General features: G+C 50.2%; 2 protein-coding genes, 1 long non-coding RNA gene and 1 pseudogene across 16 annotated transcripts in view; 2 read left to right on the plus strand and 2 right to left on the minus strand.

Annotated features, from left to right (window-relative positions):
• Nucleotides 1–6,982, plus strand: part of LOC111939342 (protein CEPU-1) — a 365,998-nt gene extending 359,016 nt beyond the window's left edge. For 5 of the 9 annotated variants that reach the window (XM_086860983.1, XM_086860987.1, XM_086860986.1 and 2 more), the window contains 4 exons: nt 363–483; nt 2,032–2,183; nt 5,032–5,064; nt 6,612–6,982. In XM_086860983.1, the coding sequence (XP_086717109.1) occupies nt 363–483; nt 2,032–2,183; nt 5,032–5,064; nt 6,612–6,712 (407 nt within the window). In that variant the 3' untranslated portion in view covers nt 6,713–6,982. The remainder of the gene's footprint in view (nt 1–362; nt 484–2,031; nt 2,184–5,031; nt 5,065–6,611) is intronic. The other 4 variants (XM_086860984.1, XM_086860989.1, XM_086860988.1 and 1 more) reach the window with 1 other exon arrangement.
• Nucleotides 6,983–11,186: 4,204 nt separating this feature from the next.
• Nucleotides 11,187–23,527, minus strand: part of LOC111939343 (opioid-binding protein/cell adhesion molecule homolog) — a 337,984-nt gene continuing 325,643 nt past the window's right edge. For all 6 annotated transcript variants that reach the window (XM_086860992.1, XM_023941499.2, XM_023941498.2 and 3 more), the window contains one exon: nt 11,187–14,063. In XM_086860992.1, coding sequence (XP_086717118.1) covers nt 13,963–14,063 — 101 coding nt within the window. In that variant the 3' untranslated portion in view covers nt 11,187–13,962. The remainder of the gene's footprint in view (nt 14,064–23,527) is intronic.
• On the minus strand, nt 12,838–13,530 carry LOC147649470 (uncharacterized; annotated as a pseudogene).
• On the plus strand, nt 13,595–18,076 carry LOC111939347 (uncharacterized). The gene is made up of 2 exons (XR_002869237.2): nt 13,595–14,503; nt 16,919–18,076. It is a non-coding gene; the product is annotated as an uncharacterized LOC111939347 (long non-coding RNA).

A 23,527-nucleotide genomic window follows, 5' to 3' on the forward strand; every position in this document is an offset into this window, starting at 1 on the left:
TAAATAGAACATTTTTTTTATTTTTTTTTTCTGTTAGAAAAAGTGAGAGAGAGGAAGAAAGCAACATTTTTCATATTTAGACATACATGAAGACCCTCCTAAACCCCTCTCTGGCCACTCCATTAGCTGGACATGTAACAACCATGAGTTGAGGATCTCTTGTTTTTTGGAAGAGAACCCCCATGAACCTGAAAACCTCTGGACAGCAGCACCAGAGTGGCAGGAGCTGAGCACGGGCTGAGAGATGATTTTGGCTCCTACCCTTGAGCAGGGAGAGAAAGGAGATATTGAGGAGCAAGGGGAGAGGATAGGAGTCCCACAGGCTGCTGGGGGCTCACCCCAGGTTTCCCCTCTTCCCACAGACCCGCCGTACATCTCGGACGCCAAGAGCACCGGGGTGCCGGTGGGGCAGAAGGGCATCCTGCTGTGCGAAGCCTCCGCTGTCCCCTCCGCCGACTTCCAGTGGTACAAAGATGACAAGAGGTAAGAGCCTGGGGGGGACACACCAACCCCAAGGGGGCTGCACCCAGTGCCAGCAGCTTCAGCTCATAACCCTTGGCACAAGCCTGGTTTGGATACTGATGCAGGTCCCCCTGATAGCCTCAGGCTATGCTTGTCTGGGGTAAATGCAGGCATTCCATCAGGCAGCCAGCATCCACAGCTGGAACTGCCTCCACCCAGGATCTATTAAATGCTTTATATTTAACTCAGCAAATTTTTGGAAGGGGATTTTCCCAGGAAACTCTTTCACTTCCCACAGGGGCAGGATCTTTGCTGCCCGTGCTTCTGTTTGAAGGTGTTGTGGTAAATCCCTGCTTGGGTGAAGCATAATGTCCAAAATGGATATTGGCAGCACAAATCCAGGCACTTAAGAATTGGTGTCATCATTGGTGTCTCTGTCATCTCTTTAAATGCTTTCGCCAGAAGGCAGCTCTTGGAAAAGCAAAAGAAATGTGGTGTCAGTGAAGAGACAGGGTTTGCTATGCCCCAGAGACAGCCTGCCCTGTTTTGGGGTGGAAAAGGACCTTTTAGGTCCACCAGAAACTTCTGCCAAAGCAATAGCACAGGCTGGGGAATGAGGAGGGGAGCAGCACAGCCCAGGGTAGGTTCCACTCTGGAGAAATTGCCTCTTTCTGACCCCAGGCAAAGTGGTTTTAACCAATTTTTGTGTTGGTTATCCCACAAGATTCCCACATGGCCCCCCCAGAGGGGCCATGGTGCAGCCAAACACAGGACAAGTCACACCAGTCACTGATAATGAGGGAAGTTTTGGCCTAAAAAGGTGCTCCAGAAGCTGGAGGGGAGTCTGGTTCTGCCTGCCTCACCCAGTTTGAGAGGAAAGGAGCAGCAGAGTGTACAAAGCTGCAGATGTTTGTGTGGCAGATGAAAGGCTCTGCTCAGAACTAGGTCAGATCACGAGGGCCTGCAGAGCAGCGGCAGGAGCGGGCTCAGCCTTCCTGATCAGCACCCAGCATGGATCATAATGGGAATCTGCACTTCCCGTGAGGAATTAGCAAGTATGAGCTGCAGTATCTAAGCAGGATGGGGACACCAGTACAGGGATGTCCAAGCACTTGGTTAACACTTCAGCATTTGTGCTGGCTGAGGTGCCTATTGCACCACTCCTCGGAGACACGCAGGGAGGAGAGAAGAGGAAGGTGACAGAAGGCAGAACAGAGGCCTGAGGACAGGTTCTTCTGTAGGCTGGGAATGAGACTTTCCCATATTCCCTCCCCAGGCATGGGAGCATCCCTGTCTCTGCACAGCATTTGGCAAGTCCCAGCACCATCCCACGACTGCAGCAGTGAGGATGCCTCTGGTCAGCATGGGGATGGCATGGGCTGGCAGCTGGAGACCCAGCAGAGCAGCATCCATCTCCTTTATCTTTCCCAATACCTTCCCTTCTCCCTCTTCCCCCACACTCTATGTCCCCACTCACAGGCACAACCAGAGGATAACTGGGCATGGGAAACAGTGGGCACTTCCCTTCCTGATGCCAACCCCGTGACCTCCCTTTCCTCTTTCCCTCAGACTGGCTGAAGGACAGAAAGGGCTGAAAGTGGAGAACAAACCCTTCTTCTCCAGACTGACTTTCTTCAACGTCTCTGAGCAGGACTATGGCAACTACACCTGTGTAGCCTCTAACCGGCTAGGGAACACCAATGCCAGCATGATCCTCTACGGTGAGTAGGGCTGAGGGAATCAGCCAGGAAGGGGGAATGGCTTCACAGTGACACCACCAATGGGAGAGGCATGGGAAAGGTCTCCCATGTCTTTTGGGGGAGATGTGTATTTGCTGCTGATCCTTTCTGCCCTTGGCATGTGGGCTGGAGGTTGTGGTGAGTCCAGGGAAAAGGAAGAGCCACCAAAGCTGCCTCCTGATTGAGGTCCAGTGTCTCCCACCATTCAGAGGTGCTTGGTACTGTGTTTGGGATCTGCCATGAATGCAAAGTTAGGAGCTGGCTGCAGGTTTCCATCTTCTTGCTCTGATGAGTGTCTAGGAGAGCCTCTGTGTGAAGGCATCCCTCTGTGTTGATGGGTGGGAGGGGAGATGCTGCCCCATTCCCACATGAGAACAAACAGGCTCCCTGCTCCATCACCTTCCAGTTCATGTTTTCTGCTCCTGCCAAGCAGATATATCCTTATTGGAGGTGTCAAAGGTGTGGAGGGCAGGGAGGAGGAGAAGGTTTTACCCTTGTCCCAGGACTGTTTTCCCTGCATGCTGGAGCTGGGATCAATGTATCCCTCTGACACTGCTCATGGATGGGAAGGGCTGTGATTGGTTGACATATTTGTCAAACCTCTTCAGGTGGTAGCAAAACCAGAGCAGGGGCTCTGTTCTCCAGGAGCCAGGAGCCAGAAATAGATGACAGATCTCATCCCTGGGCACTGCTTGGGAATATTTCCCTGCTAGGGTACAGGGTGTGTGGTTCTTGCAGCTGAGGATACAGGAGAAGTGGGGACTGGGGACATCCAACATCTCCCCAGCATTGTCCTCCTCCTTGCCACCCGATGTTGTGCCTGGTCATCTCCTTGTCTCTTGTAATTGTATGGTCAGAGGGAGCAGAGCAGAGTGACAGATGAGCCCTCCTCATCCCCAGGTCCCTCAGGATGGCTCAGGGCAGTCTGTGCCCAGCCATGTAAAGCAGGTTGGGGTAGGGAGCAGGGTATGTGATGGGTTCTGGAGTGTGCCACAGCAGCAGAGACCCTGGGAAGTGCTGTCCATGTTTTGGGGACTGGTTGGATGGATTCCAGGGGAGCAGATTGTTTAAGGATGGTAGGGGATGTTGAGCTTTGCCAGGGGCCGCACCACAGCAGTGGGGTCAGGGTGCCATCACAGGATGGGTTTATCCTCCCCTCCCACTGGTACTGGCAGCTGTTCCAGGCTCCCCTGAGCTGTGACAGAGGAGTTCATCCCATCTTGGATGCTCAGACCCCTTTGCTCCCCCAGTAAAGTCCAAGCTGTGTGTGATGAAGGTTCACGTGTGCTAAGCCATCATTAGCGTTGCTTAGGAACTATCTCAGTCCTCTTCCCCACTGGCCTTCCTGGTAATCCAATAACTGCACGTTTTAGGGACACCAACACCTCCAGCACTGCAAAACCACCCAGGCCTGGCTCCACCTGTGCTGCAGGTGTAGGGTGGCCATGCCAAGTGTACAACATAGCCTGAGTGACATCCTTAGCTGTGATGTTGCAGCATTCCAATGTGTCTATGAGGTTAAAGTCTTAATTAGTGGGGTGTCCAGTTTGGCATCTGCAGTTTCAGGCTGGATGAACAGCCTAAAAGTAAAGATGACATCTCCCTGCTGATGGACTCTTGGTTTCTTGGGTTCTAACCCACCTATGGGACTCATGCTGTGATGGCAGTCAGGTGGGAGGCAGGGAAGCATCCCACAGAAGTTTAAGCTTATTTTCTGATTCCCCCTATGATTTGTGGTCTGACTGAATCCCATCAGGGAGCAAAACCAGATTCCTTTGACCACGTATAATGTCCATAAAGGCTGCATTGATTGAATGATCCATTCAGTCTTTAATAATTGAATGCCCTTGGGGGGGTGACAGTACCCTGAGGAGACTGTGACATGTGGGGGTCCCTCATCTCCTGGTGCAGGGCTCCCCAGCACTTCCAGGAGCAACCCCTCCCTAATTATCAGCAATCATAGCGCCAAGCTCACCTGCCCCTAAGCAACTGGTGTCTTCAGTCTAGGGATTAATGTGTCTTTATTGACATATTTATTTATTTAATGCAAGATTAGAGTGAAGTGGATGCGGTGGCTGCACTACCTGTGCATGAGAAATGTCTCTTCTGTGAGGTTTTGGGGGACAATTTTGTGAGTGGCCCCTTTTCCCTGAAGCTGAGTGTTTTGGAGTTTTTCCCCCACAAATGGAGGTTTAATCTGTGCAGGTACCATGACATGAGCCTTTTTGGGGTTGTGTGAGAAGCTAATGTAGCGTTCATCTTTTAATCCTTCTTTTAATCTAATTTTTCATGGAGGTCAACTAGTGCTTTATTTAACATGTAGCGCTCGTTATTCCAGTCCTGCCGGCTCATTCAGCGGCTCATTTGGTGCTGTCTGGGATGTGATAGAGTGCTCAGGGAAACCACATCATTCTGTGGAGTTGGGGGAAAAAAACCAACCCTCTGCTTCTCACCCATCACACAGTCCATGTTGCTCCCAGAGGTGGCTGTCAGGCCATAAATCTTTTTGGGATATTGCAGGATTAGCAAGAGGGATGGACCCCAAACTCAAATCCCCGTATTCCAGCCCTTGTGCTTTGCCTTTTGCACAGGGTGCAACTACAGGCTTTGCCAGGTCTGAGGTCCCATATCCAGCTCATCTCAGGTTCCCTCTGAGACGAGGGGACCATGGCCCCACGGCAGTGGTCTGTGATTTGAGCAACATATCCCATTTCTACCCCATCCACTGGTTTTCCCAACCCCAGGTCGAGGGCAGGCTGAGGGAGGTGTCTCGAGCCTGCGCTTTGCATTGCCCTTTTGCCTTAACTTTCACTTGTTCTTTAATTTTTAGAAGAGACAACTACCGCTCTGACACCCTGGAAAGGTCAGTAATTTGGGGGTTTCCCACAATGCCAGTGCTTCCCTTGCTGTTCCCCTTGGGCCCCTCTGGCTTCCACCACAACTCATCTCAGTGGGAGCTGCAGCACCCACCACCTGGATCTCCTGCCCCACAACCCCACTGCTTTTACTGGTATAGGGATGAATTAGGGCTTTCTTAGCTGCCCTCCCATCCTGCCCCTCCCTGCCAGCCTAGAGTGCCTGTCTGGTGGTGGCCTGTGCCCACTGCATGCCTGTCCCCATCCCATGGTGTCCCGCTCCCTCCCCATTCCCAGGGCAAAGCAGGGATGTCTTTGGGCTGCTTTCCCAGTGCTAATGTGTAAGTGGGTCTTGTGGCAGGTCCTTTCTCCTCTGGGATGCTTCTAGTGTCTTCTTTATGGGATGAGATAGGGGTGGACAGGCCCCTATGGATTTGGTCTCCTTCCTGGTATTATTCCTGGCCTGGGCAGTCAGCTCTCTGCTGTGCAATCTTAGTGTCCAGCCAGCTGGCTTGGTGTCATCTTGATTTTGGGGTGGCTTTATTTGTGATGATTTGAGTGGTCAGTCCTTGGGATGACTTGTACATGTCTGTGGAGGTGGTGTGTGAGACCTGGATTTGGTGCCTGGATTTGTGAGGTGTGAGGTGTCTGAGTGTGCTGCAGAGTGTTACTGGTGGGAAGCCAGATGGGTACTGTTGCTCAGTGTCCTGGTCAGGTTTTGAAGTGACCCCTCATGTCCTGGGGTTTCAAAAACAGTTGTGAATCAGACCTTGTGGTCAGTCCTGCTTCCACAGACACTCACGTGGATGCCTTCCTGAGCTCTTTTTCCACCTTAGTCTTCTCCTGGGCCATCTATTTGGTAAAAAAATGGGTGTTTTGGTGAAAGCATCTCCACATCCTTTCCCACAGTGAGCTTTGAACTCCTCACCCCCTGTGGTCCCCAGAGATGGGTGGGCTTGGCTCTTCTTGATCACCCTTCTCTTCCCATCTCCTTGTGCTGAGCCCCGCAGAGGCTCTGAAGACGTGCAACACACCAAATCCACAATGCAGTGCTGCTGGCGGTGCCTCTGCAGGGTGGGCAGGTGGTTACTGTCCTTTCCAAGGGACACTAGTGGGCAACAGGGTGGTCACCCTAGGGTGGGCAGAATGTGCTGGGTGAAAACTCTTATCTCCCTTATGAGCATGAATGGAAAATTTGGAACAATTTGGAGGAGGGTGAAGGGGGCTGAGGGAGATTGGATGGTGGTGATGCACAGGGAGCAGGCTTGGGATGAGGACATAGGGCTGAAAAGAGACCACAGAGGATCTTGTCCCAAAGACCAGCATTTGTGGGGAGAGGGGTGGCTGTTCCCATGCTCCTGGGACAGCACAGAATGGAAGGGGACCCACAGAGCTCTACCACCGAGCACCCCCACCACGTGCGACACCACCGGGGCCCCAAACAACGCCTTTGTTTTTTTCTCTTTTTCTTGCTTGTTTTAATCTTTATTTTGTGGTTTCTGCTATTTGTTGACTTTGTGACCAACCACGAGGGCGTTCCTGTCCCTTCCCGCAGGCCCTGGCGCAGTCCACGACGGGAACAATGGCGCATGGCGGCGAAGTGGCTGCGCGTGGCTGCTGCTCCTCCCGCTCGCCCACCTCGCCCGCCAGTTTTGACCCGAGAGCCGGCCCGCGGAGTAGCGGCGGCGACGACCACGGCCAGCGAGCTCAAGCAGAAAGGAGAGGAAGAAAAGAAGAAGAAGAAGTGTTCACCGTTTCTGAAAATAATCATAAGAATTGAGAGAGTATCCGGCCAGGCCACCTGGGGGAGGGGGAGAGAGGAAAAACATGCAAAAAAAAAAAAAAAAAAGCCAACTACAACGGGAATTTGGAATGGAGAGAAAAGTGAAAAAATTAATAATCCAAGGCTTCCTGCTGAAGATGCAATGCGACTGAGTCTTTTTCTTTTCACCCTGTTTTTATTTCTTTTTTCGTCCCTTGCCACTTTTTCCCCGTTTTCGCCGTTCTCTACCACGGGCCAGCACGGAGGATGGACAGGGCCATCAGAGTGTGGCACTTGTCCCCTGCCCTGTCCTTTTCACCGCCCCTGCCCGCCTGCTCCCTCCCGTGGGACCCTCCATCCAGACACACCGGGTTTCTCCTTTGCCAAGATTTCCCCGTCTTCTCATGGACTGTGCCGCCATTTGTGTTTCAGAATATATATATATATCTATATCTCCACGTATATATATATATATATGTACAGATATATAGATCTTCGACAGTTATCACACCACCACGAAAGGAAAGGGAGGAAGGAGACCGGCGTCGAGCCACGCTTTCATCGTACCATCCGCGGACATCGTGAATGATAAGGGATTCTGAGTCATGGTTAATTTTATTAATTGTATTTTCTGATACGAGCCTAGAACTCTTAGTTCCTAAAAAACAGAAATGCAAAAAAAAAAAAAAAAAAAGAGGGGAAAAAAAGAAAAGAAAAAAGAGGAAAAAAAACAATCCAGGAGAGGGGGAGCAAGCGGAGAGAAGTTTGTTTGCCGAGGAGGCGACCAGCCAAGGAGGTTTATGAGCCCAGCAAGGAGAAGGAGGAGGAGTCCTGTGCTGAAACCCCCACAAAACCGGCCCAAAAGCGGTCGTCTGGACAGTTCCTGCCGAGGGCACAGACGACACTCGCCGCGCATTGAGGTGGAGGGAGATACTGAATCTTTTTATGGGATATATATATACAGTATATATAAATATACATATATATATATATATAATTCTTTTTTTTTGTTAGAGTTCTAGCCACGGTTCCCAGCAGGGTCCTTCCGCTGCCATTACTGCATGCTGTATATGGAGTTAGGTGTGTATCGGTTCTCAACGAGACAAGCGTCTCTGTCCACACATCCCTGAACCCCCTCGGCTTCCCACCCTGGGGTCACCGGGGACAAAGGGTCACAGGGGACCAGGGCCCCTCTCCATCGCTTTTTGCCGCATGGCCCTGGCCTTTTCGCGGTGGAATAAAGCGAGCTGAGGGACAGAGGGAGATCTATATAGCTCAGTTTTGTATTTTTATATATATATATATATATATGTGTATGTATATGTGTGTGTGTGCGTGCGTGTGTGTGCGTGTATATACATATATATATATATATATATATATATATATATAAAAAACCAAAAAATACCCACAAAAGAAGTAAGAAAAAGAAGACGAAGCAACCGGCCCCTGCCAAGGAGCAGGACCTGTTGCCTCGCCATCCATTTCAGCGGGGGTTTCTCCTGCAATTGGTTTTCCTCCTTCAATTTCCTTTCCTTCCCTGCGGCCGGCGGCGGGGGGCACGCGGGGGGCCCGGGCGCGGGCAGGCGGGCGGTGAGGGGGCTCTCTCTGCCTATCCATTAAAACGATTGTTCCATGTGGCCGCTCCGTCTGCTTGTGGTGCTCATTGCCGCGGGGGCCAGGGCCACCCCGCGTTCTCCCCTTGCGCCACCAGGAATGGGGAGGGATGTGGGGAGGGATGCTGGAGGCGGGGTGGCAGATGGGATCACCAAATCATCACAATGGGCCAGATGGGCCAGGAGGGCATTGGAAAGATGGTCCCTGGATCTCACCAGGAATTCTGTCACAGGTGAGGCTTTGGTGAGTAGATGGAGAGAATGTGAGGCACAGAAGTGCCCTATTTCCCTGTTCAGGACGCCACTCAGTGCCCCTAAGCTCAGCATGGGCTGCACAGCGTGGCAGGGGATGCTTGTGGAGCAGCTGAAGCGAATCCTGCGTGGGAAGGAGAGGCAGAGTGATGTGAGGTGGGTGCAGAGAACAGGGTCCCCCATGCAATGCTGCATACAGGCGAAGCATGACAGGATTGTTTGGGTGTAGGTGCACTTTGCTGTCCGTGGAGGCTTGTCTTGGTCAGTGTCTTGGTTTTTGGTGAAGCTGGAAAGTTGTTTAGTGATTTTGGTCCTCAGCCTCAACTGTAGCCTCTGGGTTGCTGGTTTCTTCAGGTCACCTGACACATTTGCAGGATCAGAAGTTGGTTGCTATTGATTTGGTGTGAGATTTGTGTGTTTATTTCTTGACCCTATGATGTAACCCAAGAGATGAGCATGGAGAAGAGGGATGGGAAGGTGTTGCTTTGAGGTGTGACATGCAGTGTCCAAGTGATACCGATGTGGGGTAAGGGAAGAACCATGCTCAGGCTTTGTGGCACATCCCAAGTAAGGGACAAGGTACTGAGGGTGTGGGGACAGGACAGATGGGCACAGGTGGCAGGGTCAGGATGACAGAGAGGATGGTGTTGGTCTTCATGCAGATCTTGCAACTCCCAGGTTGGACCAGCCAGCCACGGTAGAGTAAACTTGGTAGAAGGGGCAGTGCCTGGATTCTTGGGGGTAATGGGGAGGGATCAGGGATTGGTGTAGAGGTAACAGGGCTCTCTCCCTCACCACCTCTCTGTAATTGTGACTTTTTTGGTGTTCTAGGTGAGAGATCAAGGAGTGCCAAAAGTAGCAGACAAAGAGGAAGTTAAAGAGAGAGAGGCGGCTCGATGGATGCTTTTATGTAATAATTTATTGACATAGGTAAGGGTGTCTCTTGGTGCTGGGGAGAGATGGAGGTCATGGTCTGAAATATGCCCTCCCTCCCCCTGGATGTAGCAGCTGAGGTCCTTGTCCTTAGGCACAGGTTGGGCATTGCTGAGGGCCATGGAGAAACATCCCTCTCAAGCCAGGAAGGGGAGATGGAGAGAATCCCATGGCCAGAGAGGGGCTGCATCACCTCTCCGTGCTCTGTGATGGGGACAATGCAGATGAGGCATCAGGATGTGCTGTGAGCAGGAGCGTTTGGGCAGCTGTAGGTATTCACTGCAGTGGAGGCAGGTCCAGCACTGGGTATCCAGCAGAACTGGCGTGGGAAGATGGGAAGCATTAGGGAGGCTTGGATTGTGGTGGGATCCCCAGGGGCCACATGCAAGGGGTGAGTGGTGCTTTGTGCCACCTGTAGCTACATCAAATCAGCCCTGGCTCCCTGATGGGTTGGGGTTTTTCTAAGAGGCTCAAAGCAGAGTGGCTCCCATGGAGGTCACTAATGCTTGATTCACTGCAGGTGACATTGAGGAAAGTGGGTGAGGTGTCACATCCCTCCCAGATCCCTTCCCTCAGGAGGTTGTTGGGTTTTGGGAAGCACTTACCTTTCTGCTGGGGTCACTCGAGGGGGACAGCAGGGTGTCCCTGATATTCAAGGTCACAGCAGCTCATAGCAGTGCTGGGATGGAGCTGTTTTCTTCTTGTGGGGTTCAGGGAAAGAACTCTTGAGACTGAGCTTTTCATTCCCACGTTGGGGAAGACGAAGGGAGGTCTCAAAGTGAGCAATACTCTGGTGGGTCTGTCACAGTCCCACTGCCCCCAGTCTCCTGGCAGCAGATCTCACTTTAAAGGAGTGTTTCAAATGTTTTCTCCTGGTTGATGGTGTGGAAAGTTGAGGCATCCCCTGGGAGCAGAGGGCACAGTGTGCTGTGAGATTACAGCCGTGTCAGGGAGATGCTGAGGGTCATGGTTCTTCTGCTCCTGGTCCTCAAGGTTTTTGTCCTTTGATGAAGACATTTGTTTTGTGTCACACACTGCCAGATCACGATAGGAGCAAACCTCGGGAGTGCATTGTCTGCAGAGACATCCCTTCACAGGGGCAGGTTTAGTTGTCAGAGTTAGTATTGTTGCAAGATGATGGAGGAGACGCTGGGAATGTCTCAGTTGTGGAAAACAGGCCCCTGATCATGCTGCTTCCACTGAACATAGGTGAGTGACAAGAGCAAAGACAGTCCTTACCCTGCAGGGACTCCATCGACAGATGCGTGCTCATTGCTCCTTGGCAGACAGAGGTGGGCAGGACCCAGGACTCACTGGTGGACTCCCAGGGGAGATGCATGGATGGGGTGAAGGATGGCCCAAACAGCAGCAGGCCCCCTGCTGTGGGGCTTGAAGCATCACTATCACAGGGGACAATCAAAACAGGGTCCAACCAAGTGCTGGGTGAGATCCCAGGAGTGGCAGAGGTCCCAGGCACTCAGGAGCCCTCCCAGCTCAGCTCAGCAGGTGCCCAGCACCGCGTCCCTTCCCTGGGGTGCGCGGGACCCGTGAAGCAAAGCCCCGAAGGTACAAAGTTCGTCAAACTTTATTGATACACTGCACAATCACAACCATCTCTTATTCTTGCCGAATTAGAAAAGGTTACAACTACAATGTAACATGCACAAATCTCAGGTAGTATAGCCACCCTTGGAATACAATGATCGACAGAAACTCAAGACCGGCCATCACGGCCGTCAGCAGGAGAGACCCGAGAGCCACACTGCCCCCGCCCTGGGCACCCAGCCACCCCCTGGGCATCCAGACGTGGAGAGCAGTGGTCACAAATGGGTCTGCCACCCGGCAGAGCCGTGCTGGGGCCGGCGTCAGACAGCCAACACGTTCCTCACAATGGCACGTTACATGGCACGAGAAAGTCGAATGCCATCCCGGCAGGGGACAGGGGAGCCCACCCGACCCAGGGACAAGGATGGGATGGGGGCAGCCCTGGCACCAGGCCCGCCAGCCTCAGTGTGCGTCGTGGCATCTCGTCGCCGCCACTCTCTGATTTGCTGTGGCCTCTGGCCCTGTGATTCTGCAGCGTTTCTGCTGTGGGGACAGAAATTCGGGGCTGACCAAGGAAAGGGCATGGGGTGGCAGCAGGGGACTGTTGAGGGGCAGTGCGGACCAGCAAAGGCATCAGGGCAAGATGTGCCCTGCACCCATGGTACTTTTGGAGCAGATGTGTGGAAGGATGTGAGTGTTGCCGTGCTGGCTGAAGACAGTGCCATCCCCAGCCAATAAACATGCCCGGGGCCATGGGATAAGACCCAGATTGCTGATGGTGCCACCCTTCTTGGATGCCAGTGGAAAAGCAGAGCAGCACCGCAGGGACCGCAGGACGCGGACTCACCCAGTCAGTGCCGGATCCCCGTCCACCAGGTAAGCCAGCGCCTCAGGCCAGCACTGGGACAGCCCCTGCCCCGGGCCAGGCGGTTTTTGTCAATCAGCCACGGTACACGTTGAACATCCAGGATGCAGGGGCAGCAGCATCCACTGAGATTTTGTAGCAGGTCCTGGGCAGCCCACTGAGAACAGGGATGAGGACGGGCATAGCTGCATAGAGGACAGGGTGGTGGCCCATCATGGCCTCTGGCTCAGGGTGGTTTTTCCATCTTGTGTGCTGAGGGCTGGCACCCCAGCTTCCTTGCAGCCACAGAAAGCAGGTTTGGGCAGCAGCAGAGTTTGCACGGGGAAGACAGCGTGTGCGTGGTCGTTGCTCTTAAGTCATCTCACTTATGGAGGGAGAAGGAAGGGACAAGGCACGGGGAGGCGCCGGGTCAGGACAGGGGACACTCTGTGTGCTTGCTCAGTGCCTTGCTGGAGTTGAGTCTCCCTGTCACAGCAACAGGGTCCAGTGCCACACGTGACTTTCCAGGAGCAGAATGGGAGTGTCCATCCCCAGACTGTGGCCCCAAAGCATCCCTGGGTGGCCATGGAGTGACAAGAAGGCTCAGGGCTGCCACAATGTAACAGGCAAGGGGGTCCATGGTGCACAAGGCTATCAGGAGCACAATTCCATATGCGGGGAGATGACATGGGTGGCGGGGTGGCAGCTCCCAGGGTGACTGGAAGAAGCAGAGAGGGCAGAGTCTGGGTGTGTATGTTTTGGTGTCGCAGGCAAGTTGCAGCAGGGAGCATTGGAGCAATCCTTGTCCCTGCTGTGCCAGCACAGCAAATCAACAGAACCCAGTCCTCCTCCACAGGGTCAGACACATCAGATTTTCCTTAGGCAGGGGCACATGATGGGCATGAGACAAGGCAAAGTGAGGACATTGCAGCTCAGGGCCCTCTGAGGGGCAAAGATACAGACGGTCATGAGTGTCAGAGCCGTAGCAAAAGGGCCTTGTCAGCTGGTGTTTTGATCTGTCAGTCAAAGCCTCTGCCCCACACTGTGATGCTGTGCTTTTGATGTGCAGCTTGGAAAGTGCTTGGAGAACAAGCCCAGAGAAACTTTCCCAAAAGTGCTGGCAGAGCATCAAGGTGAGAGCCATGGGGCAGCCCCTGCCATCAGGGGGGCAGCAGCAGAGTGGGCAGGGATCTGGAGCAAGGAGTGAGGGCCTGGCTGCCCAATGCAGCAAGAAGGCTCTAGTCTCTAGGAGGGCTGGTGGCAGTCCCCAGGGCTCACGTTCCTGGGAGAGCAGCCTCGTGTCCTCAGGAAGGTGAGGGGGTTTTAGTGGGAAGCACAGGGGTACGATGTCAGCTGGAATAAAGAGCAGTGGGAAGTGCGTGACCCTTGAAGGACAACTGGTTGTGTCCGGTGACCCTCTCCCAAAGGGCCAGAGAGTATCCTGTCAGGAGCAGAGGCAGGTGATGGGGGGCTGGCGACATCGGGGTGCTTAGGGAGGAGCTTTGGCGATGAGAACTGACATTCAGGACCAAGAGGGCTGAAGGCAGAGCCAGGAGGCTTCAACCTTGGGGTCTTTTTGGGCATAGGCGGCTTAGTGAGACGACGAGACGGACATCCCGGTGAAGGCTCTGGGCGGCACCCGCCCCGACGGCTCCATGCCCCCAGCTTTGGAGATGAGGCAGCCACGGGGGGCACCGTCTGTGCCGGGCCACATCCCCGGGGCGATGGTGGCGGGTGACAGTCTGGTGGCACGTGGTGGGGTCTGTACAGCGTAACCGGCGGCGAGAACGATCCCGGCACGTGGGAGACGGGGCCATCCTCGGACGCTCGGCACCGCCGCCCGTCCTCCGGTGCATCGCCCGTCCGATGGAGAGGAGTCCCCAGGCGGCACGGCGGCCGAGCCCGCGGCGGGGGAGAGATGCGGCGAGGCCTCCCGGGACCCTCCGCTCCCTTATCAAAAGTCGAGGAGGAGGCGAGCGAGGAGGGTGGCCCAGAGGCAGAGGCCGGCAGCCACCCGGGACGCCGCATTGCCGCCGTCATGCACCGCTCCGGGCCCTGTTCGGAGGAGAGAAGAGAGAGAAAGGACAGCGTTAGGGCCAGCACTGAGATGATGTGAGAGAGGCAAGAGAGCCCACCTCCCCATTGTCCCTACAGTTCACATCCCACCCCTCAGCTGGCCAGGGTTCTGTGTTCCCCCTTGGAGAGGTGATAGATTTATCCATCATTTGGAGAGCATTGCCGGTGCTGAGGAGGAGGTGAGGAGATTTGCAAAGAGGAACACAGAGGAGACACAGTCCTTGTCTGAGGAGGAGGAGGATGCCCTGGCCAGTCCAGCCCCACCATGCTTGGAAGTCTCCTTGGAGAGTCCTGATGCAAACAACCATGTGGAAACCACCGGGACCAGAGACCTTGGTGCTCCAGAGTGGCACAGCTTGTGACTGCTAACAAAGGATGGTCAGCTCAGGAAATGGCATTGTCCAGACGTGGATTCTCAGGTATGCAGGAGCATTCTGGGGCTGCTGGGGTGGTTCTTGGCAGGCAGGTCAGGCAGGGAGGAGGCTGGGTACACCACTGGAGTGGAGATTCGTTGCTTTTTTGTTGTGTTAGGGCTGTTATTCAGGCTGCAGGGCACACAGGGGGCCAGTCAGGATGGGATGAGACAGTTGGGCTGTGAGGGAAGCAGAGGCAGTCACCACACACTCTACCACAGGGACATGGGTCTGTTCTGCACTCCTTTGGCCATGGAGAGGCAATTAGGGAAGTCACAGATCTGAGTCCCAGTCTTGGCATTCTGAGAAGGAAGAAATAGAGAAAGAAGTGCTCAGCTGTCTTAGTATCAAAACTCAGGGCATGGATGAAGTGTGAAGTCAATGGGATTCTTATGCATTTGTGAATAGGCTGTCATGGGTTCATCATAGAATCCCAGAGTGGTTTGGGTTGGAAAACCATCTTGTTCCACCCCCTGTCAGGGGCCAGGAACCCTTCCATTGTCTCAGGTTGCTTCAAGCCCTGTCCAACCTGTCCTTGGACACTTCCAGGGATGGAGCAGCCTCAGCTTCTCTGGGCAACCTGTGCCAGGCCCTCACCACTCTCTAAGTAATTTTTTTCCCAGTATCTAGTCTAAGCTGATCCTCTTTCAGTTTAAATCCATTCCCCCTTGTCCATGCCCTTATAAAAAGTGCTTCCCCAGCTCTCCTGTAGCCCCTTCCAACCCAAATCATTCTGTGATTCTATGAAATCATACCCAGTTATAATAATTTCCTCAGGATGGTGTTATTCCTTGTCTTCTTATCTACTGATTTTTTTGTGAACATTTATCTTAATTCAGGAAGAGGCAAAGGAGAGTTTGAGATGTTAAATCCAAGCGCTGCCAGAAGGTGAAGGAAATGATAGGAAGATTGAGTGATGAGCAAGAAGCTGTGTCATGCCCATGCTCAAACAAAATTGATTATAAGAGCACACGATCATCCAAGAGGGGTAGAACAGCTATGCCATAATCAGACATTTCCTTGCTGAACAGACCTTCTGATATGAAAGGTGGAAACCCACATTTCTTAGGGGCAGGTAGAATGGAAAGAGCTCCTTAACTTGGTTTTTCTCAGACCTGCTACTGCTCCCTCTTCTTTGGTTTTGACCCCCCCAAACCAATGGCAGCAGCTCAGAACATCATCCAAAACCATAAAAACAGTGAGAATTTCTGCAGATTTAATACCAAATGCTGATTAGCTTAAACTTTTATGTATTTACACCTGCCCAAATACTGCTAAATTGGTGCCTTTCTCTAGTATCTCTATAGATGTGGATTTTAATGTGTGACTAATTCTTATCTCTATTTTCTAGTTCACAGTTCTGCACTGGTTATTGGCTTTGATTTAATGACACTTTTAGAAATTTCATAATCTATCCTAAAGCAATTTCATTGTGGTTGAGTTGGAGAGTTCCCAAATAGATAAGTCACCTAATACAGAGAGGAAATAAAACTAAAAATGCTGGGTCATTACTAGAAAAAAAATAAATATTTTCTCCTGAATTTATTCTTTATTCTTTTCTGTGGAAGAATATATTCTGCTATCAGACAGCTTGGCCTTGTAAAGATTGTAAAGATACTCTACAGAAGAGACAAGAATAAAGATACAGGGAGAAAATAAAGTAGTAATTAGATATGATCACAAAATCAGGGCAGATGGCTCATTGCATCCCAGGCTGCTTGTGACTCCTGTGTGTTCTCTGAACTGTCACTCTCTATGGGAAAAGGAAGCTCCCACTGGGACAGGGAGTGAACTCAGCTGAGGCTCCCTAGCCCTGTCAACCCAGCAAATATTTTGGCTCTGCTTTACTCAAAGCCCAGTGCCTGGGCATTGAGGTGTGAGTGCACCTGGACTCTGGCTGCCCCTACTCAGATTATTTATTATTGCAGTTATTTATTATTGCTTGCTTTTAGTTTTCCTCCTCTTGATTTATTTTGTGTCCACTTTTCTGGCTATTTCCTTCCTTTCCTGGCTATTTCCTTCCTTGTCCATGAGGCAAGCTTAGATTTTCTGGGACCTTGCTTTGAGTACAGATGGCAAGGTTGGGATTTTGTTTCTCTCCTAAGATCTTGAATACAAAGGTCAGAAGAAATCAGTGAGTTTATGGTGAATGGGTTTTCTTAGCCTGTGTTGGAGGCACTCTCACTCCAGTGTGAGCCATGGGAATAGCACAGATGTTTACAGAGCTAAGCAGTCCCTTCACATGCACCAAAAAATTGCTTTTCCTTTTTTTTCCTGCCTTCTTTCTGTCCAGGACAGAAGTCCTATGCCTTCCACTTCACTCCTCCCAGTTTGTTGCAATGTTCACCCTTCTCCAGGTGAGATACAGACACGTGGAGATGAAGAATTCAGAATGTGTCTCTTGCTGCCTTTCATTTTCAGGACTCAGGAGAAACGGGAAAGGAACATGCAATGCCCAGGGTGCTGCTGGAGCCTCTCTTTCCTAGAGGGCTCAGGAAAGGACAACAGCTGCTCTCCAATTCTCATGGAGCACACCAGCAGCCAATGGGGAAAGTCTGTCAAGTTCTTCATGTCTGAGGAAGTCCTGGGGACCTGATGGGAGGAAGGCTGTGCAGTGACTCATGTCTGAGAGCAGAAGCATCTAGAGTAAGTCTTGCCAACCTCCCCAGGATGAGATTTTTCCTGATATTTTCCCTCAGGTAACTGCATGGTCCCTCAAGGCCTGTCCCTGCTCATTGAAGTGGGGTTGGACTAAAAAGTCCCTTCCAACTCCAATTATGATTCTAAGAAGACTCCAACAGGGATGGACAGCCCTGTGACTGAACAGCCACCCAGGGCAGAGCAAGGAAGAAAAAGCACTGGCTTCTTGCACATGAAAAGGAGGCACAAGTTGAGCAGGACCTTAGGCTGGCCACAAACACAGAGCCTGGAACACTGTGGTAAAGTGAGCAATGGCTGTAGGTAAACATTTATAGAATAGTATAATATATGGATTATTTATAGCATCTAATGGCAAAGTCAGCAATTGGCATTTCATGAAATAGCTAAAAGAAAACCCAGAGTAAGTACCAAACACAGGAAGACAACTGCACCTGTGAAATACAGGGACCAAGTGGAAATAAAAGTGTGAAAGAGAAGAAAACCCACCAAAGTGTGAAAGAGAAGCTAAGAGGTGAAGGCAAAGTAACCCCACAGGATAACAGGGAATGTGCTGGGAGAAACTCTACAAAACAAAACAATTCAGTGAAAAAGAGGTGAAATTTTCCCTCATCCCTTCACAGGAAGATGGAGAACATTGATAAATACTGAGGAAAAAGAAGATATCCCACCCACTTCAGCTCTGGCTTCATTCACCAAGACATGAAGGAAACTCTTCCCCCTCACCTCCAAAGCTGCCCAAACCACAGTGCCATGTCACAACCTCTGCCCCCTGATAAAAGTGCTCCCATTTGAGACTCATGGATAATTTAGGCCAAGTTTATTAAAGACTAATTTTTTACCTCTGTGATGATTAAAGCCTAACCCTGGGTGCTGTGTCGTGTTAATGACTGCCTAATAAAGCCTGGTTTAAGGTTTCAAGCTGTGTTGGTGTCTTTGAAACATCTCACCAGATCTGCAGCTGCAGAAGGTAAAGGTTGGTATGGACAGAGGGACACAGAGATCCAGGGGTACCAGACAGAGGAGATGGAGCTGAAGAGCTTCACTCTGCTCCAGACCCTCAGGATCTGCATATTCTCCCAAAAAATGGAATGCAGGAGGAGCTTGTGTGCAGACAGCCAAGAGGTGCTCACAGGACATGGGTAGGATGGAATTTGAAGGCACAGGGGAAAGAGGGAAGGGTCAGGGAGCCTGTCATGAGCAACTCATGGTGACAAGGGAGCTCAGAGTCACCAGGCAAGCTGGGGAGAGGGTGGGACTGACACAGCACTGGCACCACGGCAGGCAGGAGTGACACAGCAATAGCACACGGGGGTTCCTTGGTGTGAAATGGAGCAGAAGGAGTCGTGACAGGGACACAAACTCAGGCACAAGCTCTGGTGTCACTGCTGGAGCTGCTGACCTCAAATACTGGGACAAGAAAAATGGCTGAACTCAGTGAAGCCCAGCATGGTCCCCAGAGATGGAACGTGACCTCAAATAATCCCATGTAAATTGGCTGACCTCAAGTAACCCAAATGACCTAAAGTAGCCCCAAATATGAACTGGTTGACCTCAAAAAACCCCCAGTGACCTAGAGTAACCCCACAATGACCTCTAGTAATCCCAAATATGAACTGGTTGACCTCAAATAACCCCCAATGACCTGTAGTAACCCCAAATATGAACTGGTTGACCTCAAATAATGACCTCCAGTAACCTCAAAGTGCTCTGCACAGAACAAGTTTGACCTCTAGTAACCCCAATGACCTATAATAACCCAAATGACCTATAGAAACCCCAAATACTAACTGGTTGACCTCAAATAACCTCAAAGTGCTCTTCCCAGAATAATTTTGAACTCTAGTAACCCCAGGGAGCTGCAGTAGCCCCCAGTGTTAATTGATTGAGCCAAAGTCAATGATCTAAAGTAATCATACAGTACAGAATGTGAATTTGTCCCAGGTAACCCCAAAAGATAATTAGTTGACCAAATAACCCCAACTAACCACAAGAGTTAGCCCTTTCCAGCTCTCTTGGAGCCCCTTTAGGCACTGGAAGGGACTCTAAGGTCTCCCCAGAGCCTTCTCTCCTGCAGGTGAACACTCCCAGCTCTCCCAGCCTGGCTCCAGAGGAGAGTTGCCATTTCCCAAGGGGTGTTTGGAGCAGGAGATGAGGGGAGGGATGGCTCAGCATGGAGCCACGAGGCTCTGAGCACCAGCACAGCCATCCCCCAACATCAGCCACCTGCTGGGCATCCCACCTAGAACATCCAGACAGCATGACCCACTCAATTAACAGGGAAAAAAAATCATTTTATTATTGACCAGAGAGAATGGAAGCCTTTGAAACTCCCCACCCAGCAGAGTTCTGTCCCCTCCACTGCTTCCAGCCAGGCTGGCTGTGGCCTCACAGCTCAGCAGTGTGTGACCACCAGTTCCTGAGCTGTCCACCAGCAGATTCCTGAAGCAAAATAAAGCTGGGATTGCAATTCCCCAGACTCTTTGGCAACAACTTCGGAGTTTACAGATCTCAGACTTTTTGTGGGGTATTAATAATGGCAGGTGGCAACTTGAAGAATGATGAAATGAGGTGTGAGCTGCTCCCTTGACCTGAAAAGCAGTGTTGGTGGCAGACACAAAAGAATATTTGGACAGATTCACCTGCCCTTCAAAGTTCCTGTAATGCACAAAAATAGGTGTGGGGTAATTACTTTCTCTCCTGTACAAAAGACCTGGTTTAGAATTATATTCCCTGAATACAGCACTGCCTCCTTCTCCTCTCCTTACTATTTTCCACTCCTAATATCTCCTAGGTGCATCAGATTACTGGTTTGTGTGCACAAATAAACACAGAAAATCACTGCAATCACAGACACTCCACAGCAATAGGTAAACAGGGCAAAGATGCTATTTCTTACCTTTTTTTGTTTGCTTGTTTTGCATATATTTTGCATTGAGTCTCTTTTTGCAAAATTCAAATAATTTTAGTAAGACTATGGTGTAGGTTTTCCAGAGAAGCTGTGGCTGCCCCTGGATCCCTGGAAGTGTCCAAGGCCAGGCTGGACAGGAATTGGAGCAGCCTGGGATAGGGGAGGGTGTCCCTGCCCATGGCAGGGGGTGGAACTGGATGAGCTTTAAGGTCCTTTCCAGCCCAAACCATTCTGTGATTCTATGACTTGTGTTTTAAGTGTTTTAAGTCAAGCAGTCTTTAAATATTGAATCAGAGCTCTTATTCTTAAAGACATAATTGCTTTCCCTTGCTTTTATGTATTTAGTCTGAAGCTGCTGATTCTTAAGAGAGTGCACAATAAAGCATGAAAAGATTTTATCTCTCCATAGAATAATTGGTTTAAATCACATCTAACACTTGGTATTTTAACTTATATTCAGTTAACTCACCCAATCATCAATCATAAAGATTACATACTAGAAATGAGACCCTGAACATCAGAAAAATGCAAATGGCATCTTTTATAAAACATCTCCATCTCTCTTTACTCCAATAGCTCTTCAATGGAAAGGACCAATAAAAAGTCCCAGAGCTCCCAGTTTGGATTGGGGGCTTGGGGGAATTTCCCTTGGTGACTGAGGGACACTGCATTTGAAAGAGATGTAAAGACCCAGGTTTGGGTGATTTTTCCCTCTTATCTCCATATATAAACAGCAAGTACAAAATGCAAAAAGTGAGCCCAGAGATGGCGTTTTTAAATAAAAGAATTAGCAGATTTCCAGACACTTGTGCTCCTCTCCCCTCTGGCAAAGGCAGGCAGAGACTGTCCAAGAAACACCACGCACATACCCAAATAGAAGCTCTCCACAGAGCCCATCTTTTCCACTCTCCCCTGGGTTTCCAAGAAGCTGCAGTTTTGACTGACAAGCTGTTGAATTTCACAACATGTTCACAAAATGAAAAAAGCGCAATCCTTGTGGAAGGATGGAATCCCACCTGCTTAAATTCCTTTTTGAGCTCACTCAGTGGCCTGCTCCTCACTGCTCCAGTGTGTTTCACTCAACACACTCTTGAAAGATAGGGGGGGGAAATAGAATATGAATGTTTGCCTTTTTCTCCATTAAACTTTACAAAATTAAAATAGCTTTAGGTGTCCTGAGCATTCACACCGTAATATCCAAAGGATGTGCCAATATCCTTTCAAAGACAAATTTAAGCTTCAGTGTTGGTGCAGGTAAATACCCACATGAAAACAAATAGAACATTTTAACTTTTCCTTCCTAAGGCTTTGTCTTGCTGTCTCACTAGTAAATATTTTCCTAATCTTCCTTATATAAAACAAGGATTAGAGGAATATTAGCGTTTCACTGAACAGACCATCACAAACAGGAGTTGCTCCAAGGCAGGGAGAGTTTTACAAACTCAGCCAAAGGATTGGGCTCCTACATCTCACTTTTTATGACTGATTTTTAATATCCCTGCTTTGCCATCTATGGGATCACCTCTAATGCACTTCATTTCAACCTGCTGGATGTGTTTGGGGGATTAATTTATTAAAACAGGGTGAAATTTTGTTTTCTCTGCATGTTGGCATCAATTAATAACCGGTGTGAGAGGAGTGCTGTGCTGTCATGAGAGGAGTGTGTAAAGAGCAACACTAACTGCTGAGAGAAGGAAAAATGCCTGAAAATATATGCTGTCAAATAAAAGATAACCATGAAATAACTTGGAACAAAACCAAAAATCCCTAATCCAGTCTCCTTCTGAGTAGAGGGAGTTACCTGGACTGCAACATTTTCTTTAGTCTGGTTTCAAGTCACGGAAAAAAGAGACTTAGGAGATGTTATTTTGTCTCACATTAAGGTAAGAGCAAGTGTAAGTGTTCCAGCAGGACAGGGAAACAGAAAAAAAAATGGATATTGGGGGAACTTAACTGGAAACTTAACGTACTTACTTATGTACTAATTATCATAAATACAATATTTACTATATAGAATCATCAAGGTTGGAAGAGACCTTTAAGAACATCAAATCCAATCATCAGTTCAGCACTGCCACTGTAACTCCTAGGCCTTATATATATAAAATACCTCATATATTGTAAGTTATAGTTTGTACTATATAAAACCTAATAATGTATATTAGATATTCTATAATTTATATACTAGGAGCATAGTAAATAATATATAATAAAGAACAATATGCTTATATATAACATGTCAACAAGACATACTACTAAATATATGAATAATATTGTTTCCATACCTATATATTTGTATTATTGATATATCATTATGAATAATCTATACAACATTATATTTGTATTATATTACATTATATATAGTCTACTATGCTGTACTGCATTATACTGGATATTGGGAAAAATTTCTTCACCAAAAAAGTAAAACACAAGAGAACAGACCAGAACAGTGGAGAGAGAACAGAACCCAGAGCTTTGGCCCAGAGAGAAGAAATTAGGCCTGGGCAGACAAGAACTGGTTGGAATAGAAAGGCCTGGACCAGCCCCTACCCAAACACCACAGACTGGCACTCACCAGCCCCAAACACAGCCCTGCAGCACACAACAGAACAGAGTGGAGCAGAACACACCTGAATGGGCTGGCCAGCCCACAACCAAAGCCAAAGATGTGCCCCTCCCACCACCCCACATCACCATAGCCCCCAGCACAGCGTAAAGCTCTGCTCCCACTGTCCATCCTGATGCTGCCAAAGTCCAAGCTGGTGTGGAAACTCCTCTCCCTCTCAACATCTCCTTGAGCCTGCTACCTGACTTCCATCCTCTCCCTCCTGCTGGAGCCCAGCTGGGAGAAGGCAGACCCCTGCTGTCCACCCTTGGATCGTGACAGCTCTCTTGTCTTGTCAGAATGCCAAAGGGATGAGCCACACGTACACAGCACCTTCCTCAATGACAGCTGTCCTTGATGACACCTTCCTGCCCTGGCCACCTGAATCACCCAGGCTGATGTCACCCATCCTGCTATTGCCAGTACAACATGATCATGCTGGCAAGTCCTGCCAGCAGCAAACAAGGGAACACCCCCACACCATGCACCCGCAGCACGTTCTCACCTGTCCCAGGCTCCCTCCTCACCCCTGTGCTCCAGCAAGACCAGGGCTCAGCCGACTGTTGGCCAGCTGTGCTGTGCACCCAGCGCCAGGCTGACACAGATCTCATCCTCTGAGCATCCTCTGGCAGGACCTCGCTGCTCGGGGTTTGTGCTGTTTGGCACCTCAATGGATGAGGAACACCAAATACAGCCAGCTCTGCTCCATCGCTCCACCACTGGCCGTCTGCCAGCCTCCTTCTCTTTGTCCTCCTCCTCTTCATCATGCTCTTCAAATTCCTTTTCATCTTCCTCCTCCTCCTCTTCCTCTTCTTCATCCTCCTCCTCTCCAAATGCCGCCTCTTCACTCTCCTTC

Source organism: Cyanistes caeruleus, chromosome 23, assembly GCF_971803275.1.
Source record: "Cyanistes caeruleus chromosome 23, bCyaCae1.hap1.1, whole genome shotgun sequence".
Classification (NCBI taxonomy): Eukaryota; Metazoa; Chordata; class Aves; order Passeriformes; family Paridae; genus Cyanistes; species Cyanistes caeruleus.